The sequence below is a fragment of the Nilaparvata lugens genome, chromosome X (genome assembly GCF_014356525.2).
Source record: "Nilaparvata lugens isolate BPH chromosome X, ASM1435652v1, whole genome shotgun sequence".
NCBI classification, from domain to species: domain Eukaryota; kingdom Metazoa; phylum Arthropoda; class Insecta; order Hemiptera; family Delphacidae; genus Nilaparvata; species Nilaparvata lugens.
This window is the reverse complement of record NC_052518.1, coordinates 12,405,593-12,427,031: the sequence shown is the minus strand read 5'-3', so window position 1 is coordinate 12,427,031 and position 21,439 is coordinate 12,405,593. Positions and strand designations below refer to the sequence as shown.

Genomic DNA, 21,439 nt, shown 5'->3' with positions numbered 1-21,439 from the left:
GAGTAGAGTTTGCCCAGCGTCTTTTATCATTTTTTTACATTCCAGTTGGATTAAAAAGTCGTACCATTTTATATAGAATAATTCAAGGAAAACACAACATATGTTGCAAAGTCAAGCTAATACTCTAAAAACAAGTTCATCTACAACAATATTGAACTCCAAACTTATACAAGAAACACCAAATTCTATAAAATATTTAAAATGAACGTTTCAAACAAGTTATTTTGATTATCTGCTTAATAAAATAACAATTAAATATGGTTTTTTGAGGGATGGTTTTATAACTATCCTAAAAGAATAATTGTACTTGGTACTCAAAATAGAATATGAAGGATTAAAACTAACAAATATCCAAACTACAACATAGCAAACTGTCAGAATAAATGTCAGGATAAACTAAATAAATATAAACCTACTTTTGATTCTTATTGATGACAATAATAATAAATATAATAATAAAATTATAAGTTTTACATTAAACTTCCGCGCCATATCCACATAACTCCAAAATAACACATTCCAATTTCATAAATACACAATTTGCTACAATCAAACTATTCAAATGAAAGAGCTATCATATTCATAGGATGAAAATGTACATGAATTTATCCCTGAATTTGATTAGAGCCGGGGTATCCTAGCTCTCGACTTTTGTATAAACATGTAGAACCATATTGTCTAAACGAGTTTTAACACCAATCACTATTGTCTAAGAATACAGTGACCAATTCAGTAGTACTCCTCTATCACTTCTAGTACAGAGATCATAGTGGGGATGAACACTGACTGAATTAGCCCAACTAACTTTCAAAACCAGAAAACAGTCATTACTTTTCTGCCATTGTACTGTCAAATGAGACCCTGAGCACGATAAGGACAGCCTGTAAGTGCATCTGAACAAGTCCTTCTAGCTAACGTCAACAAAATCTTTTTACGATTAATGTTACACACTTTGAGCGTCACACAATTGTTCTCAGAGTATCAAGGCTCGCTAGGAACTTTTGTAAATATCACCTATGTTTATAAAATAATATGAAGGTTGTAGTCGGCACTCTAAGAATCACATTAGATGACTCAGTCTTCAATAGCATATTACATTGTGCCGTTTTATTTACTAAAAAAAATTTACATAATTTACAAGGCATCGTTCATGGAATATCTTGGTCAGAAAAGCAAAATCAATAGGTAGAAGTGGAACACGCTTTCTCTAATATTCAAGATTATGAAAAACAATCGCTTTTGAACTTTCTTATCATTTCTTTGACGTTTCCCATTTCTACTTTGATGTTATGGGCAGAAACCCATCTCAGTAGAGATATTGTTGATTTTTCTAATTACTTACACTACTATTTTCTAATATTAACGTTTCCCTAATCACAGAGTGCTTAGAAATGAACGATGATTTCCAGAACGGAACTAGCTGAAGGAAAGATAATAATCAATTCCATAATCTATCGAAAGAGACTGTCAATTTTTGTGAATTATAATCTATCAATTTTTCAGTAAGAAATACAGTACAATCATTGCTGAGTTCACAATAACTCTCTGGCAATTGAAAAGTGTTTGTTATGGTAGCCATTGTGGAGAGAACATTCTGAAAAGTTAAGAAAAGAGTTTAAAAAATTAATTAATTAAAAGCTTAAAGTTGAGGCTAGAATCCAATTCAAAGCCAGAATGTAATTTTCTCCTCTCAAATCAAAACTTCGCATAAAAGAACTATTAATTTTTCTACAAAGACATTTTCACATTCATTATAATATAGTTTAGTTTGAGCTTTGAGATCTTAAACGTTTTGAAATTCAATATGAGTACTAGTTTAGTGAAAGATTAAATTCACTTACTGATATGTTTTGGCACTGGAAAGTGGTTACTGAGATTTCCCTAGTTTCCAATCGAATAGATGATTAATGAATCAACGGATCGAATAAGTTTATCTCAACTTTAATGTGGTCATTAATGATACTTATACTAAGTTGTTATGATCGTCTCAACTTGCGATTCAAAATTTAGCAGATACTGGTAGATGATTTTTAACTTATGAATAGAATTGTAAAAAGCTACTTGACATAGACCTAAAGTATACTGTATTTTATCACTGGAAATTGTTGAGTAATCAATAAATAATAGGTAAGTTTGAAATTAGATAAACTATTGAGAGTCAATTATTGGACTCACTAGATATTTTGGGAGATCAGCCTTTCAGTACGGTGTGCGGTTTGATGATCTAGTTCTTTTCTAAGCTCAGTGTGATTGGGCAGATAATTTTGGAAGCTTCAAATTGTACAACAACAGGTAACAATAAGCAGAAATTTACACAATTTGATTTTTCCCCAACAACATTACAGAATATCATTACCATAATATATATTCATATATAATATAATTTTCCTCATTTTACTTGGCTATCTTCGACCTTATACCTTACAATAAATACTTTCATTTATGTACATCATATGTTCATTATATAACTAGTTGAAAGAGGTAAATGCGGTTATGCGATTTTAATTCGATATGCTTAACTGACCAGTATGCAAACATCCATCTTAAATCTCCAGTTGGATAAATCACAGCTGTAGCTAACACGTTCCATTCTGAGAAGAACATTCCCGCAAGTTGACAAGAATTTTGTAAATGAGCACTCACCTTTCTGCTGACAGTCATCTAGAAAACTTACAAGTGGTTGAATGTAGAGTGAGTTGGTCGCGGAGCTTCTACTACTATGTGGGTGTCAGCTTGAAAGAAGCAGTGACAGGGAAGCTGAGTTTCTCGCTGACAGGCAGGTAGACGACAGAGGAGAGGAAGGGGTCTGCACCAGAGTCAGGTCCCAGGACAAATGGCTGCATGATGGGAGACTTGGAAGCGGTGCGACTGCGGGGTACAGAGTAGCAGGCGGGTACATCTCCAGCATCAGCCACCCGCTCCAGGGATCGACGCACTCTCAGCACAGCTTCTGCCAGAGACTCCGGCTTCGACTCCTTGCTTTCTTCCGCATGCTCACTCAGCAGATGTGCTCTCAACCACTTGGCACTCCTGAAGCGCCGACTGCAAACGGGACACACCTCGTCAAAGTGTCTCCAATACCTGTCACAAGCTGGATCAGCGTGCTCCATTGGCAGCAGTGATCGGTCCTCGGTGTCAGGCGACCGATTCCTTGACAGATCTAAACCAACTGCTTCTTCGACAATTCCATGCGAGTTCTGCTTGTGCACTCGAAGAAAGTACTTGCTACAAAGCTCTTTGTTGCAAATGTCACATACAACTCCTCCAATCTGTGCTCCATTCTCGATTGATATACCATGCATTCGTTGCATATGTGTTTTCATGAAATACTTATTACACAACTCTTTCCTACATATCTCACAAAAGCTGCTTGTCGGTGTAGTTTGACTTTCTCCCAATGAAAAAAGTGATGAAGCAACTCGTTCTGCTTTTGATGTCTCCTCATTATCTTTATTAATAGGTGAATCATTGTGATTAATAAGTTGCTGGGTCGGATTTGGATGAGACTCAAATACATGTTCATTGAGAGATTGAGAAGAAGGAAATGACATTTGACAATAGTTGCAGTTGAATTTTCCTCCCATAAATAATGTTTGTGAATTGGAATTATCCTCTTCAGCTGCTACAGTCATTTCTTCAAGTAAACTAGCATGCTCTTCAACCAAGTGCAATTCCAAATATGGAGACTGTCCAAAATCTTTATTACATAATTCACAAAGCCCAGCCTCATTGCAATTCGAGTTCATTTTCAACATCATTGAATGCATCTTTTGGAAATCATTCAATCTCACATTCTTCTCATCTCGATTGAAATTTTTATTTATTACAGGTTGTAAACTGGTTTCCACCTGAGAGTTTATGATGTGAGTTTTGTTGTTATGATCTTCCTTTACAAAGCTGCCATTCTCTGTCTGCCGCTTCAATTCTGGGCTATGAAACTGAGAAATGTGAGTATTCAATGAACTTAGGGACTTGAAGGGTGTATTACATACATTGCAAAATATTTCTCTACTTTCCAAATCTGATTGAATAGTTTCTCGCCTCTCATTCTTTTGATCACCAACTATCAAATTCAGAGGTGATGAACGATCAATTACATTCTCATTAACTGTGAAACGCTCCTCCTTTTTTTCAAAATCAGCTGGCATGATACCATGACTTTTCATCTTGTGGGTACGTAAAAAATATTTGTTACAATACTCTTTACAGCAAATATCACAAAATGCTTCAACGTTGATAGATCCTGACTTCTTTGATTTTTCACTCATTCCATCTGAATCTTTCTTCATACCATTCACATTCACATTTCCATTAAACCAGGACTGAAAATTAGTAGAATTAATAGCTACAGGAACTCCTTCGGGTGTCTGATTTCGATCAGAATCAGTCTCTTTCTCTATTACAAATGAGAAACATGACTGTTGCCGTGATTTCTCTAGGAACATTGTGTGAGATGCCAGGTCTTTATTTTCTTTATCTGGCTGGTGTAAGCTCGATGAAGAATTGGAGCTTGGTCTTGGCAGAGCCCAAGGTTTGTGTGAATCAGCATCTTCTGATTTCTCATTATCAGTATTTGATGATTTGATGCCATTCACAAGTTGATTTCTCTGTTCAACACTATCACCATTCTCTGAGCAGTCAACTATTCCATGAATCTTTGCTTTGTGACGTCTAACAAAGTATTTGTTACAGAACTCACGTCGACAAACATCACAAAAGGCTTTTGACCCATTGGTACTAGTCAAACTCTTCGCTACAGCAGAATTCGCAGATGGACCAACCGAAAGAAATGGAGATTTGTCTCTTTTGCTGGGGACTCTGGCGCAGGCAACAGGCACAGTCTGGCCTCCACTGTTCAGATGAACAGTATTTGTGATTGAAGAGAAGGGCAGAGATGGCAGCGGCAAAGGAAGTGGCAACGAATCAAAAGCTGCTTGACTGACATCGGCATAAATGCCATGCTTATTAGCTTTGTGTGTCTTCAAAAAATATTTGTTGCAGAATTCCTTGTTGCACAGATCGCAGAATGCTTCAGGGTTGAATATGCGGATGGGTGAGACGGAGTGTGGAGGAGGAGTTGGAACCGCAGTTACAGATTTACTTGGTGTGGAAGTTGCCGGCTGGTAGAGGCCTCCGAACATCAAACTATCTGCACATGATGCTTGCTGTGCTTTCAGATAATTATCCAAGAAGGCATTTTCACTCGCGGTGGTATTGTTGGCTGATAAATCAATAGGGAAAAACGGGAATCGTTCTGCTGCTGTTGTTGCTACTGGAGTATTTTGATTTGGTTGATCAGTATTTTCGCCAGCAATTGATTCGGATTCAGTTGAAGCAATTCTCACTGGTCTCGCCTGTTTTCGTCTGTTTTTGACCTGACCAGCTCTGTCGACATCGTCGTCACCTTCGGACATACAATCTCTCCTTCGCGCTGCATCCGTCTCAGTGTCTGAGTGGTCGGTGGCATCAGCAGGCATGCAGGCCAGGTCCAAGATGGTCATCTTCGAGTTCTGCTTCAAACACGCGCTCAGAGACAGCATCTGGATCGCCGAGGATGCCATCTACCGCACTACTCTCGAGCCGCAGCTCCTTTTCTCTGCTTTCTGCATCTACAGCAAATGGACTGCTTCTATCGCTGCAATCACCTGCAACATGACAATCACTTCATATTAATAAATCAATCTATTCAATATGAAATTAGTATCAATCTGTGGCGTCAACTACCAACGTCAATCACATTTACATCATATAAAATGTATATGTTAAATACTCAGTATAATATACTCATTCATTTCAATAAGGCTACTTGAAAATTCTAATACACGGAATTACTAATACCCTTTCATTATCTTCTTTGAGACACGACTAGTTTCGGATATTGACATCACATTTTGACACTTGATAATGACTGTGATGCATACCCGAAACTACTCGTCTCTCGAAGAAAGTTATAAAAGGGTACTAGAAATCCTATGCATCATAATTGACCGAGCGAAGTGAAGTCCAAGATTTAAGTCGACGGTTTTGCATTCATCTTCATGAATGTATGTTTGCTCCGCATTCACGGCAAAACGCGGCAATATATTTTCATGTAATTCGACAAGAATGTTCCTTTTTGAATCGCGCGTATGTATATGTAAGGTTTTTTAAAATGTTATTTATTAAGGATGCTATTGAAGGAAAAGGAGTTTCCTCCATACTTCAATAATATAAAACTGTAAAAATCAGACTATAAAATTATTCATGATAATGAGATGTCGAGTGAGTTATTAATTGCATGTTATGACGCACGCAATTAATAATTCAAAGTAACATAGTATTTTCTCGCGACCACTCTCTCTTTCAACTCGGGCTGACCAGATGACAGTATGTTCTGTAGGAAATCAGCTTTTGGCGACAGTTAGTAGTATTTGTTTACAGCAGATGGTTAGCATTGTCGATACCAACCCAATTAGTCATTAGCTGTTTTCACACCGATATTATCTCGCCGACACTACACGACAGGACAGATTTTACTCTGAAGGAAAGTGTTAGAGGAGGCTGTGGGTTATAACTGCGAGAGGTCTACTGTTCACAGAACTACCAGTATATGGATATAACGTAATATTCAAGTATCAATATGACCATGGATAAATGAGGTGACTGCTGACCTTTCAAAAAGAAACAATTTCTTGGCAACCGTAGTTTTTACAAAAAAATTAAATGAGTGAAAATATGGCATGAGTGGTAATCTTCTGGCAATTATCGGAGGGAAAACTCCACAGTCTAAAAAGTTGGGTTTATGAGCTCAGCGAGAGTTCAAGTCGCGTCTACAAGATAAACTTGTGCGGTGATGAGCTAAGGCTCAAGCGCAAATACGATACGAACTGAGGTCTCGTACTAGATCCAAATTAAACCTACCAAAGGTTTAAGTCCGGGATTGGGTCAATTCTCTCGTTAATCAAATCTCGTTGAGTCAAATCTCGTTATCGTTTCGATTTAGTAGGAGATATGGATACGAATGTAACAGGCATTGTTCCTAAAATACTGTTATAGTTTTCTGACATTTTATACAGATACCAATCAATGATATCTTATCATAACACATACTCATTTTATGAATCCTATTATATTAAGCGAGAAATTTCTGTATATATTTTTATATCTGGTTATTTATCTTCAACGGATCTCGAAAACGGTTTTCACGAAATTTGGAACATAGTAGGTTTATGATATAAAAATTCGATTGCACTAGGTCTCATCCTTGGGGAAACTCGCTGAACGACATTAAAAGGATAATTCATCCTTGGCTGAAACAGCTGTGGATAGTAAAAAAGTGAGTGAGTGAGTGAGTATGTGAAAAATCAAAATATCGCATCCCCGAAATTCATAAGATGATATATAGCCAGCTGTGAAATATAAACACGATTATTTTAGAGAATTGTGTTCTGTTTATCAATAGATAAAAATAACGAGCGAAGCTCGGTGCCCCGATATTATTACATGAATTCGCCTAACAATGAAAGCGATATCAATAAAAGTCTGATCAAGTCACTAATTGAATAGAAATAATACCACCAAAACTCCCCTCCACACCCACCAAATTTCACCCTCATAACCTTAAAAACTTCAGTTCCTGTTTGGCTTGAAAATGTGCGATACCAGCACGAAACGGACGTCGCCACATCAAATAATGTGAGTGCTTTTTCACTTTAAAGTTTTATAAAATTTAATAGTGATAATAATAGTGGAAACAAGATGGATAACCAACAACAAAAGAAATAATACATTATTTGAGAACATGTGAAAGGATTCAAATCATACAGTATAATTAAATCAATGACCTATTTACTGTTTTAATGATCTACTTGATTTACTTGATAGGTTCCATATTGAATCATTTGACCTTTCAGAAGATATTCCAACAGTATAATTGTTCATCGCACTCCAACTATACTCTTGATGTACCTGGCACGACCCTCAGAGTAACAAGTAACTAACGATAGTAACTCACAAGTAACAAGCACGATATAAGTAACAAGTAGTAAGGGTTGTTCCAAAACGCACACCGAAGAGTGACGGCATAATTATTGACAGACAAGCCAGGTGCGGAGTGCGGAGTGGCTGTTGCTAAGATACCAACACAAGATTCTGTGAATTGTTAGAGTTAATTGAAAGGCTTGGTTTCGCAGAACTCCAGTTTTAGCGAGGCTACGCCGCAGCTCATCTCCCCGATTTCATCGTCTCGGTCTACAGTAAACCCGAGCTTAAGAAAACCCGAGTCTAGAAAAATCAGAACTCATCAACTGGCCCGAAGAGTATCAATTAAACAAAGCTTTCAGAAGATTTGTGAAAATCGAGTGTGGTATAAGTGGAGAAGCAGAAAAGGATGCAAGGAATAAGAGTAGAATGAATGAAGAATGGATTTCCTGGTAGGAAAAGTGGGAGTTATAAAAGAAACTAAGAAAGAGTCAGAGAGTAAGAGTTGATGTTGGAAAATAAAGATGGGAAACGAGAAATGAAGTTAGGGTGAAGAAAATTTTAGTGATAAACCCTTAAATGGAAATATACAATTCAAGACAGTGGTGTATATTAGAGTGGGAAATAATTTATTTTGCAAGTTATTATCCAGTGTGGTTGAACTCTAGTTTATGGTAAATACAATAACATACGTGATTTCATTATCATGTGTTTAAAATAGTATTCGTTGAAATAACAAATTTGGCAAAAGTAAACATTCAGTCATTAAAATGGGCTCAAATAATAATGATACCTCAATGAAAATATACGGAAGCTTATGAAGTGAATTAGGAGTCTTATTTTGAAATATAAGATCCTACATTAGTACTGTATATTCAAAAGCTTATAAATAATGACCCACTGACATTTGGGAGGTATGCTGATATCAAGCTCTGATATCATTTATTAATGAAAGAGTTAGAGTTGATGATGGAAAACAAATATGGGAAACGAGAAATGAAGCTAGGGTGAAGAAAACAGCTTTAGTGATAAACACGTTTCCCAGTGATAGAAGTACACTTTTCAAGTGCCTATTTAACAGTTCATAAATAATGACCTACTAACATTTGGGAGATTTGCTGATATCAAGCACTTTTATAGCAATCAGGATACACCATAACAATAATAAACAGTATGGGAAACCCTTAATAAACAATGAAATTATCGAGGATATGATCCAAAAAATAGAAAAATATGAAATATGATTGAAAATAGAAGATGATATTTATTTTAACGATAGTTCTATTTGCTTGTACGTGGGATACGACGAAAAAAGTATTGATAATTTTAAAGTGACATGATATTTTAAAATGGTTTTGATTGGTGTTTCCGTGGAATCCAAATAGCAATAATTATTTGAAGAGAAAACTGGTACTTCTTTCGGCTGTGGGTTGATTTGTTCTTATTTTTAACATTTGAAATCCGACAGTCCAACCATTCACTATCTGCCGTTCAAAGGGTTGTCCTTCCCCTTTTAAACAATTATTGTAGATAATTGAGAAGGAAAGAGAAGGGTGACTCTCCTCCCATGCGAACTAGAGGAATAATCTACCAAATGTTAGTAGGACATCATTCATGAACAGACAATAAGGAAAAATGTTATATCAGAGTTTGAGTAAAATCAAATACAACTCCAATCTACTATTATGCTTTTCCATGGTGAAATTGAAGCATGTTCAATGATGATAGCCTATTGCATTTAGGGTAGACTATGAATTCTAATCAAATCTAAGTGCATCCTGTAAATGTGTTGCGTTTAATTTGTGATCTGAACCCATACCGGCACAATAGACCCTTATTTGAAATCATGTGCACAGTTTTCTGGTCAAAATTTAAAATCAAAAGTTTTTGCACTCGCAGTTTTTTATGATAGAATATTCTGAATTTTTATTTTTTGGCTTGAATAAGACCAAACGACGCTTTCTAGATAATAATTCACGGCGCATCCAACTTATTATAGACGATTGAGAAATGTTGAGAAACACAACGGAGGACATGTACGTATGTACATGATAATCATTAATTATGAGAACCTATTTATACGGGAATATATGTGAGCAAATCAACCCTATTTTGGATTATTGTAGTATGTTGTTACGTTGTAAGTAGACGTATACACACACATACGTAGTAATCAAAGATGTTGATCTTGTTTTATTGTAGTTTTATTCGATAAAAGACACACATTCTTGTTGAAAGGATTGATTCAGCTCAAAAACTGTGGTATAGGGGTGGGGCAGGGGGCACGTGACATAGGACTACTGGAATCTAAAATCTTAGTAGGAAACTGAAGTTTCGGTGTCCTCACATCATTTTAGCTACATTCTCACTCAATCGCAGAAATCCACGATATTCTATTGGGACTATCATTGAAGAGCTTTTAATAAATCATAGGAATTGTTTGTACAGAATTCGAATATGTGAGAACTAAGTACGGTAAGTGATGTTCCTGTCTCAATATCTTCATTCAATCACAAAAATTGACGATGATCCATTAGGGCAATCATTAAACTATGCTAGTTTTAACAGAATAACTAAGATTAAAAAATAAAAAGAATACAGATGGCAATAAATTGGAAGTTGCATTTGTTCAAATGCCAATTAATGAATAATAATTATTATACGAAAATCCCAATTAAATGCTGTAAATCACCCCGAAGACTTCTGCTACTGCAAATATTCACAACAGGGTAAACAGCTAGATGGAAATTCGTTTAATAATATTTTTTTCGTTTGATAATAATTACAAAGAATACTTTTTCCTACAGAGCACAAATTAATGGAAACTAAATAAGTAATGTTTATGTAGCCTAGAATTTTCATTCAATCATTGGAATCGAATGGACAAGTGATAATATAATAATTAAACTATAATATGAAGTTTAGAAAAGTTACAGAGATCAATGTTTCGTAGAAAGAACGAATATGAAAAGTAGACCAGCGTTGTTTCGCTGAATCACAGAAGGTTCCAAATGGAAACAGAAGATTGACGAATAATAAAACCTAGTTTTGTAGTTGAAGAGAGATGACGCGAATCAATATATTTGTAGGCGGTGAGTAGTGTGCAGTACGTTATGACGTAGCAGATCTCGGTGAGAGGATCAACTGTGCAGTCTAATAACGCTACATTTTGGGGTGGATTCAGCCGGCTGAAGTAAAGAGCAAGAGAGAGAGTAGATAGGAGGGGGCAGCGACATGCGTCGTCTATGCGGGTGATTAGGGGGGTGCTTTTATTGTTAAGACTGAAGGGAGGGACAGAGAATCGTCAACTCCATTTTTAGCGTGACGAGCACAATCGTAATAAAAAGCGAACGTTTCCATTTTTCATCGATTCTATTCAAAGCATAACTAGGGGTTTGACTTTTACATTTCGCTTTTGTGAAAGCACGCTAACATTTGAAATATAAATAATAATGCTCCGCTCTTATTAAATATTTATAGTAATTGCAATGCTCAAACTTCGTAGAACCCATTTCAATCACACTGTATAACAATTACACGGTTTAAAAGTAACTTTGACTTGGCTTGCATACTGTCGATGAGGTCTGTGAACTTGGAATTTCTAATTGCCTCTATTAAATATTTAAGCTGGTAGAGCCTTATAAAATAACGGTTAACAAGTTCGATCGGACAGGTCTGTTGAAATTGCAATTGGAGCATTCATTACAATTGCCAATAATTTCGTTATTCTACTGTATTAATAGTACTGTCACAACATTGTTGTCACTATCAATTATTAATACTGTAGGCCTACTGGAAATAAAACAATAGGATGTTACTACTTTTCTAACGAGGAAAATCCTTTGTCACAGGCAAAGATTACTTACTTGTTTTCTTAACTTTGTAATAAGTCATGAAAACTATGCATTCTTGTAGCTGGGATTGTAGTCACAGTAGTTTCATCTGTATTGTGAATTTAACCATAGAGAAACGATAGCATAAGTATAATATTATATATTATATAGCATAAGATATCCCATGGCATAGGGCGTTAATGTCGCAACTTTTACTGTTATCCCAAGCCGATAGTTCACTTAGTTCTTTCCCATGAAGCTGTGTAACGCTGGTAGTCGATCATACACTCTCACCTCAACGAAACAGTAAAAATTTACAATAATCGACAGTAATCGGCTTGAGATAACAGTAAAAGTTGCGACATAAATTCCCTATACCATGGGATATCTAATTACGCTAATGTTTCTCTATGATTTAACTGAGTGATTTTCAAGTGATTAAATCCACAATCATTGAAACATTCTTTCCTTTTTGCATCCCATAGTAAACTTTGAATAATACAAACGTGTGAAATCCTGTCATTTGGTTATTCCCAGACCAATAAGTACCATGCCAAATAAAAAATATGAGAGGGATTATTTTATACTAGCAGGTAACCCGTGCTCCGCAAGGGTTCATTTTAAAACTTGACAAACTGAAAACCTGACGTAATGAGATCTTGATGAATTGAAAATTAGCCTATAACCATCCTCGGTTAATTAAAAATCTATATGCAAAATTTCAAGTTAATCAGTTCAGTAGTACAGACGTGATGATGCGTCAAACATAATTTTCCTATTCCGTACGTGTATAAGCCAGTTCTTTATTATAGTATAGATTACTAATGAATAGCCAACGGTTCCCGCTTGAAATTGGTTGGTTCATAATTATGGGGTTCTCTGCATGAAAGAGCGATCTCTGCATAGTAATAATGGGTAACCGAATGAAAATAGTTCACAGAATTTTAAATGAGGATCGCCAAACATGGAATAATATGATAGAGTGTATTGAATCAGTCATCTTACTAGAAAGTTCAAGACTTCTAACATTGCTTATCGACAGGCACGGCCCCAGGGACTTTGCCGCCCTGGGCGAAATCGGCAACCAACGCCCCACCACCCACAGGTATCCCATCTAATTGTTTACTTAAAAATTTACCCGAAGGTTATCAGCTGTCTAAGTTTAAATTGACATTTAAATAAATATTTGACAAATAAAAATATTGGGGAACAGTAACACAAAATATCTGATTGAACTATTTTTATGTTCTGAACAGATACGGTACACAATAAGAAAACATAATGGTAGTTGATGGTAGTTTTAAATCAAGAGACTGCAAGATAATATTAACTTGCTAAGTGATTAAAACTACAATTGCTACAATACGAGTTTGTTTAACACACCTGTTTAATTAAGTAGAACCCATCTAACCTTTACAAAATCTGCATAATTATTTCAGCCCGATTACATCCTAATTTACAATTTTGAAAGGGTCTATAACATTGCAGCCTGACTATAGGAAAATTCCTTCTCCAATTCTTCAAGATCTAGGGATTGAGCTATTTTATGTTCGCTAGACAACTCAGACGTTCCTGGGACATTCTTGATCTTAGATATGTCTTCATTAGCATGAGTTTGGAGAAGCTTCTTATATAATTTTACTATTCACATTTAATATTATGAATTTATCATTCATTTGTATTTTTAAATTTTATGTTTCTTGAAATTTGCCGCCCAAAAATCTGCCGCCCTGGGCAGCCGCCTGGTCCGCCTTCCCTTGGGGCCAGGCCTGCTTATCGAATTATCCACAATGTTATTATCAAAAATCATTCAGCAATCAGTTCAAACTCAAGCCTAACTGAAATCTCAATACAGGGTTGATCTCTTATTCATCTCTTCCCCCCCCCTAAATCATCTACTCCTACTGTATAAAGTATAGATTCCAAATTCCATGAATGATTTTTATTACTGCTGGTGAAGATTCTATAGAGGTACTCTTCAGAAAAGTGAATTAGATTTTATAGAGATTTTACTCTTGAGAGGATTGAAATAGCCTACTATCACCAACGATCTATATATACTAATGTTAGTATATATAGATCGTTGACTATCACAGCTCAACTTCAGCTTCGATCAACAAAATAATCTTCTCTCTTCCAAATTTGTTGACCAATTAACGCAGTGCGACAACTCTCTCTTCAGCCAATCAAAAACAAGCAGTCTATGAGCCACCTCCCACAAGCAATCTTATTGGCCAGTGAAAATCTCCATTCTAATAGTTAAAATGGCTGTGCTTCAACTTTTAATCAGTTTTTTATGTTATCTGTACAATTATACATCATTTCCATTTGTGGATATGTTAAGTCTTTGCTACTCTAGCAACTATATCATTTATAAATTATATTGAATGAAAAAACAACGTTAGAGACATTATTTTTTCTACTTTCGCGGTTTTCAAAGAACTCATGACTGTACAACATCGACATAGACATACGGTACATTATTTGGTGCTATAGTGAGGTCCACGTTATAATGGCAGTGGAAAAAGATAGGAGAAAAACGTTGCCGATCCTCTGTCTTGTCGATGTCTTCTATAGACGGTAGCTGATACAGCTTTATTCATGTAATATTAACTGTCATTCTCGTTTAAAATAATCAATTATATTTTATTGTGCAAGAAATTATATTTTTCAATAATTTCATAATGAATTTTCATAATTGGGATGAAAAATTTTGTTAATTATTTATTAATTCTACATTGTTAAAAGACGATCTGGCAACAGAGTAAAGCGAGATAGTGCTATCCACTTTGTTGAATGATAGACAAGGATAGCAATACCATTGCCATTATAACGTGGACCTCACTATACAGTATCTTTATCTATGAACTTTCCAATATAGCATCTACAAACTGACATTCTTTTACAGTTAACGTAGTAGCCCACACTCAGAGGCCCGGTTGCACAAAAGCCGGTTAAATTTCAACCGTGATTAATTTCACTAGAACCAATCAGAGAAGGCTTTTTTGAAAATACGGCTTCTCTGATTGGTTCTCGTGGAATTAAAATTCAACCGGCTTTTGTGCTACCGGCACAGAGTCTATACAATAATAGACTATTATCATTTCTGAGGCCTGTATCATTTTAATGTTCCAATTACTCTATTATCATTCTGCAAAAATGATCTGTTTAAATTCCATACTTTGACAGATCAAAGTTTTCAATCATTATGTGTTGGCGATCGAAGAAATTAGTATGGTAATAAGAAGATAATTCACAAATAATATAATTGGTTGCGGAAAAATGTTATCTTTAGTGATGAAACAAATATAATAACTCTCGTATGAAATTGATATAGTGATATTAGAAAATAGTTCACAAAAATCAAATTGAACGTGAAAATTGTGATGTGAAGAAATTCAAAGGAATTTATCATAGTAGGCTTACTCACAAACCCTAATACTCAAATGGTTACCCATCTGAGAACTGACCAAGTAAAGCGTTGAAATTTCAGTGATCTGATGGGAACCATGTATTATGAGATATAAATTACATATTGCTATCTGATTCATACACGATATTATCCTCTACTATCCAACAGGAAGATAACAATAATTATTCTCATCTGTTTTGAGAAATCTACAAAAATAATCTATTATCTATAAATTCATCAGTAGGACATGATATTACAGATTACATGAGAAAACTTCTTCAAGTATCTTCTGATTTTTCAAATTAGATTTGAATGTTTAATTTGAGGATATCTTGCAATTGATTCAAAAATATAACTAAGTTACCGAAATAATGCTCATTCATGAATATATGACCATAGGAGAACAATATGGAAATATTTACTTAGTTATATTCAAAATCCTAGTAAGTCCAAAACTGTATAAAATTATATAGACTAATCACATCCATGCAAAGAGTTTCTTGGCAGTCAATCATTAACTTATTGCAAACCATATAAAGAGGTCTTGAATTGTTTATTTAGTAGCTATAATAATAATAATTTCAATCATTGGGACAATCACTGCCCCATACTTGAAAATATAGAGAGAATTATGATTTATGATGACTTTATGCCTGCATGTTGTTATTACCTGAACAAAGTTTGACGTATGAAATTTGAGAAAAATTATACTCAGACGTGCACTATTGAGAGAGAAATCGTGCATGAATACAAAATTGAACATTGAAAATAGTGTAGGCAGTTATTTATTAAAAATTTTCTGTTATGATCACGAGTATACTTTTACAAGAAACTGCGACAATGATTCTGTTTTCGAAAAACTAAGAATCAATATAAATGTTCCACCGTTGATAACAAGATTAAGTAAATTATAATAATTATACTCTCTTTCTAACTCTATATATGGAGGAGGGTGGAGTAGGGAGTAGGGTTGTTATTTATTGAAGTTTTTCGGTTTATCGTTTGATAGTTTGACACCTTGTGAGACCGGATTCCCCCATTATTTATAATAATGATATTATTATTATATAAATTAAGGGTGGAGGGGGGGGGTTAGTTTGATGAATCGGTCGGGAATGTATCTATGACATACGAAACACGAAACAACGTCCACTCAGAAAAAGTCACGTTTGTTGTCATTTTTTTGATGGCGATGTTCTTCTCAATGATTAAATCGATAAGCTGACATTGTTTTCGAATAAAATTATAAAATTGTTATCATTGAACCCCAAAATTTAAAATACGTAAATCTCGAGGAGTTATGAAAAAAATTAGTAGTAAGAACTACGAGGGATGACACAGGATAAAGTAGAGTGCCAAGTGTTGTAGTGTACCCTGATTCAATTTCCTTTTTAGCAATTTTGTGCATCTTAAGGTGCGTACAGATTCACGCGCCGCGTACATGAGCAATTCACTTTTAATCAGCTGATGCCAAGCTTTTTACCGTTTTTGTAAAAATACAGATATAGTCAGCTGATTAAAAGTGAATTGCTCATGTTCGCGGAGCGTATATCTGTACGCACCTTTAGAAAGTGCAGCTGCTGAAGAGCCTAAATCAATATTTGAAGCGGTGAAGCTAAAATGCACACAAGTCGTAATAAGATTCCATATATCATTCCCAAAAAGTTTCAAGTTTGTACGTAAGTAATGGTAAAGATTATAATAACACATGAGTGTACCTTCAGCTGTACCTATGAGTTCCCACATAACGGCGAAAGCACACTTCATCATGCATTTATCAATGTTTTATTACTAATTGACAGGAGTGATCCGTGGTCTAGTGGATAGAGTGCTTGCGTAGCAGCACAGAGATCCCGGGCTCAAACCCTCTTATTACCAAAAAGTTTTTAACCAGATCACTCCGGTGTTATCGGATGGGCACGCTAAATTGTCGGTCCCGGCTGAAGTATGACAGTCGTAAGGCCCATTGACGGCTTAAATGATATATTCAGGCGGTGGGACCTTCCCGCAAGGGACTCCCCACCCACAAAAGCCATACGAATTTACTTTACTAATTGACAAAGTTCAAATTATGTATTGACCGGTGATCCTAAGTCCATCTAGAGGTGAACGCACACAGCTACAAACAGGAGACAGCCGTCTGCAGACAGACTGAGAAAAAATATCTTCGCGCAGGTGTTCGAATGTTGCAACGCACAAAGCAGACGTCCTTCTGCTGACGTCTGCATGCCGGCACTTGATCTTTTTCCCCGTCTGTCTTCTGCTACGTGCGTTCGACTTTCGATGGATTTTGAGCCACAGTTTGTGTCAATATATATTTGAACTTTGTCAATCAGCAATAATATAATTGATAAAATACATTTTTCTCAACAAATTACACTTTTGTTGAAATAATCAATTTTTTCAACTTATTGATCAATCAGTATCTGCATATTAAAACTTTATATGTATTTGATGAGCTTTTCTATACCTATTAGCTTATGATGATTAGTGATCACCGTTCAGGTGATTCAACTAGTTCAACTAGTTTCAGGTTAACCTGACGATGCACCGAAACTAGTTGTTGAAATATTTTAAAGTTTCTTTAAAAATAAAGGGTGCTTTAAGATTTTTATATTGTTTTATTAAGAATTATGTATGTATATCAGTTGACTCTGCGAGATACAATGATACATCTTATTCGTGGCTACTGTTCATGATATAGGTGCCTCATTACGATACGTGCCTTTACGTGCATTACGATAAACACAAGCCTTTCTCATTTATTGAAATTTAATTCAAATTGTCAGCTTTGATTGAATGGGATTCGTTGATGGTACTTTTGAGAAATGCTGACAGATCAAAGTTGTTTTTCAACCTCTAGCCAGAATCTCAAAACTTGAGAATGGACCTCAGAATTTGCCATCCTCTAAAACTTGACATAAGACTTTTCTAACCCTGTGTAAAGTTATGTTCTGTCAAATATAGTTTTTTTTTTAAATAAAGGTTGCTTTAGGATTTTATATTGTTTTATTAATTTGAAAAGTAGCCCATGTGAATGAAGTGTTTTTATACATAATTCTATAATTATGAATTTTAAAAATTCTACAAATATTATCACAATCAATCATCATTCAAGAATCATGATTCTAATCGTAGTACAAGTTATTTTTAAAAAATCGGTTAAAAATTCCCTACAATTTTTACTGGTCTACATTGTAGAGTTGATCTGAAAACAATTGAAATTACTTAAAATTCAACACATAGCATGCAATCAAAATCCTAGGATGTAATATCGAATTGACAAACAAATTGGTGTTATGCAAAAGCTCCTACAGTAGCCTATTTTTGTTTTAAAACTATTATTATCAGTAACAACTAATTGTGGAATGTGAATAGGAGAGAATTATAGTGTTCAGAACAATTTAATAACCAGTGAAACATTTTAAACCCTACAAAAATCAATAATTCAAGTTATCATGACTAACAGTAATGATCATCAAGTTTACACCCTGCTATATAAGTAGGAATATAAACAACAACAGAAGTATACAAGTAGCAATTCAACTCAGAGCAACCAAGTAGCCTACATAATGTAATTTTGATATCAAGATTGAGTCAATACAACAATAATAGGCACCGTACTATATTGAAATGTATCTTCTTGAGAAAATCATTGATTTTATAAAACAAATATCTTTACATTTTATGTCGTCTATTATTTTTATATTTTTGAGAAGGTAAACATTCATTTGAATTCATAAAGAAGGGATGATAGGGATTGGTTGATATGATACATTATATTATATAGTTGGGATGCAGCTTGATATAGTTGGGATCGAGCTCAAATAATATTGAAACATACAAGAATTATGTCACAGTGCGTAATTTTACATTATTGTTGATTTACCAAATTTATTGGAAGAGAAATTGGAAGGAATTTGGATTTCTTGATGTCATTCATATCATTCTATATTATTTGTTTTGTTTTAGCTGTATTAAATGTTACCTACTTTTCCACTGAACATTTTCTTGAATGTGATTTGTCATTATTTGTACTAGAATAACATCAGTTTCAATGATATACCATTTCACTTCAAATTCTCAACAAATCAATAATGTAAAATATTGTATCCCGTATTTGTGGAAATTCTCAACCGCAGCTAAATGGAATGTTAACAGATGTCATCTGTTATCCTATTTGAATTATGTTATCCTATTTGCATGCTAAATCGAATACACATTCAGTTATCCACTTCACACACATGACAGGACACGAGATCGAATTGATACATTCATATAAGTGTATGACAAGAATCGAATTTATGAGATACGCCATTTTTGAAGGAGGCCTACTTGTTTCCCTCTCTATGACATCTACCGATAATATTTGATAATCTTGTAATCACAACGACAATGAAATTGAAATGGTGGTGAACGTAATAAATAGTAATGAGAATGAGTAAATAGAATAATAGTGAAGTGGGTACCGTGTGATGTTAATGGAAGTGTTATTGTGAGGATAACGACGTCTAGAAGGAACACAGAACACAGAGCACGCAGCAAACACACGGCCGGTTCTGACACTTCTGTTGACGCAAGCGTTTCTTACTCGATGTTGTCGTAAGATGGTGACAGCATAAACACCACGCCGGCTGTGTCTGATGGGGTGTGTGGGGGTTTGTTTAAATATTGTTGAAATATAGAGAAATTGTGAAATTTTGATTGGGATATGATTATGAGGGTGGTTGGAGGGTGAAGGAAAACTTGAGGAAATTCAAAGATGGTGGAAATTGAGCGCGGAAAATTGAAATAGTTCCTCAAAATTTTGAGATTATTGTTGAGTGAATTGTTGTTTTTGTAGGGTAATTGGAGAGAGTGGTATAGAGAGAATAAAGTAGTGATTTAAGATGAGAGATGACACTGACCGTGACAGTAGTAGTGTTGAAGAAGTCGCGGATGGAGGCTGCTACCTCGAAGCTAAGAGGGCGACTGTCGCCTTCAGCGATCGCACTGGCACTCCCAAGCCTCGACAGCAACACAAAGAATAGTATCGATTGATGAGTGACGTCATATACATGGGGTGCTCTGCTCTGCTCCCACCCCCAACCACCGCTCCACACACAAGTGCAAACACGATATGAAATTCAATTTTATTGCTTTTTTCCAGTTCTTCTGCCAAGGAATTGTATGCGCAGCTCACCCCTCGCGCAGGCTCACTCTTGCACACTTACAATCTCACTACCTCTCTCTCACTCTCTCCTTTCACAAGCGTACGAACCGAGGCTGAGGAGCGGCCTACAAAATCAATACAAAACTTGTTTAAATGAGGAGTGCGTGCGACAACTACCCCCACCCTCCTTACATATTTCTCTCCCCCATCACACACACTCTCTCTCTCTCACAATCTTACTTCAAAATGCTGAATATGCTAGCACTATAATGTTTGCACATTTGTTTATTTCAAATGCATTAACTCATTTATCTCAAATGGAAATATGATTTTCCAATAATTTCAATTTATTTCCTTTTGCATGCTTACCTCTCTCAATCTTACTTCAAAGCGCTGAATATACCAGCAAAACAAAATCCTTACATAGATCCATTTCTATTGCATTAATTCAAATATTTATTTCAAAAACTTGAAGAGGGAAAACTTTCAATTTCAATTTAATTACATAAATGATTCTCTTGATTTCAAATCAACATGCTAATTGTGATAGCAATTAGACATAATTCATACAGAAAACAACAAATTTGACTATAGATTCGGGAAAAGCGACACTGAAACTGATTTCCTATTACACCTGTGAATATAAGGATATAAATATTAATAAAATTCATGACTTTTCAGTAGTTTTGGTGTTTCCAAGATGGCAGTGGAGGCATCGAATACGATTTACGTCTGAATCGCTCTCTCAAGAAGAAAATTGAGAGATTATTGGAAAAGTCTGTAATCTGATGGAATTAGATATATTTCCATACAGCTCTAATAACATTGCATTAATTCCAATTTATTCAGATAGAATGTAACGGAAAACTCAGTTTAATATTAATTTATTTGCATACACACTTATCAATCTTACTTCAAATCGCTGTACGAGGTGTGGTTATAAAATAACGGGATAATTGCTGCGAAACATTTCGGTTTCAATTCATATTTTTCTATTTGTTTTCTATTCTTTATTTATGTTTTACACCATTCTCTACTCCCTACAATGAATGATCTGTGCAAACTTTTCATTATTCAAAACTG

The 21,439-nt window shown here is 35.1% G+C and overlaps 1 protein-coding gene across 2 annotated transcripts; it reads right to left on the bottom strand.

The window, feature by feature from the left end:
• Positions 1–600: 600 nt before the first annotated feature.
• LOC111043361 (PR domain zinc finger protein 15) lies at positions 601–20,238 on the bottom strand. Of its 2 annotated transcripts, none has more exons than XM_022328286.2 (2): positions 20,112–20,238; positions 601–5,645 (listed from the first exon to the last, which is right to left on the bottom strand). In XM_022328286.2, the coding sequence occupies exon 2, from the start codon at positions 5,559–5,561 to the stop codon at positions 2,718–2,720; it is 2,844 nt and encodes a 947-aa protein (XP_022183978.2). In that variant the 5' UTR covers positions 5,562–5,645; positions 20,112–20,238; the 3' UTR covers positions 601–2,717. The 2 variants fall into 2 exon arrangements, with proteins under 2 accessions (XP_022183978.2, XP_039298361.1); XM_039442427.1 differs by lacking the exon at positions 20,112–20,238 and adding an exon at positions 19,674–19,797.
• Between the last annotated feature and the right edge of the window lie 1,201 nt (positions 20,239–21,439).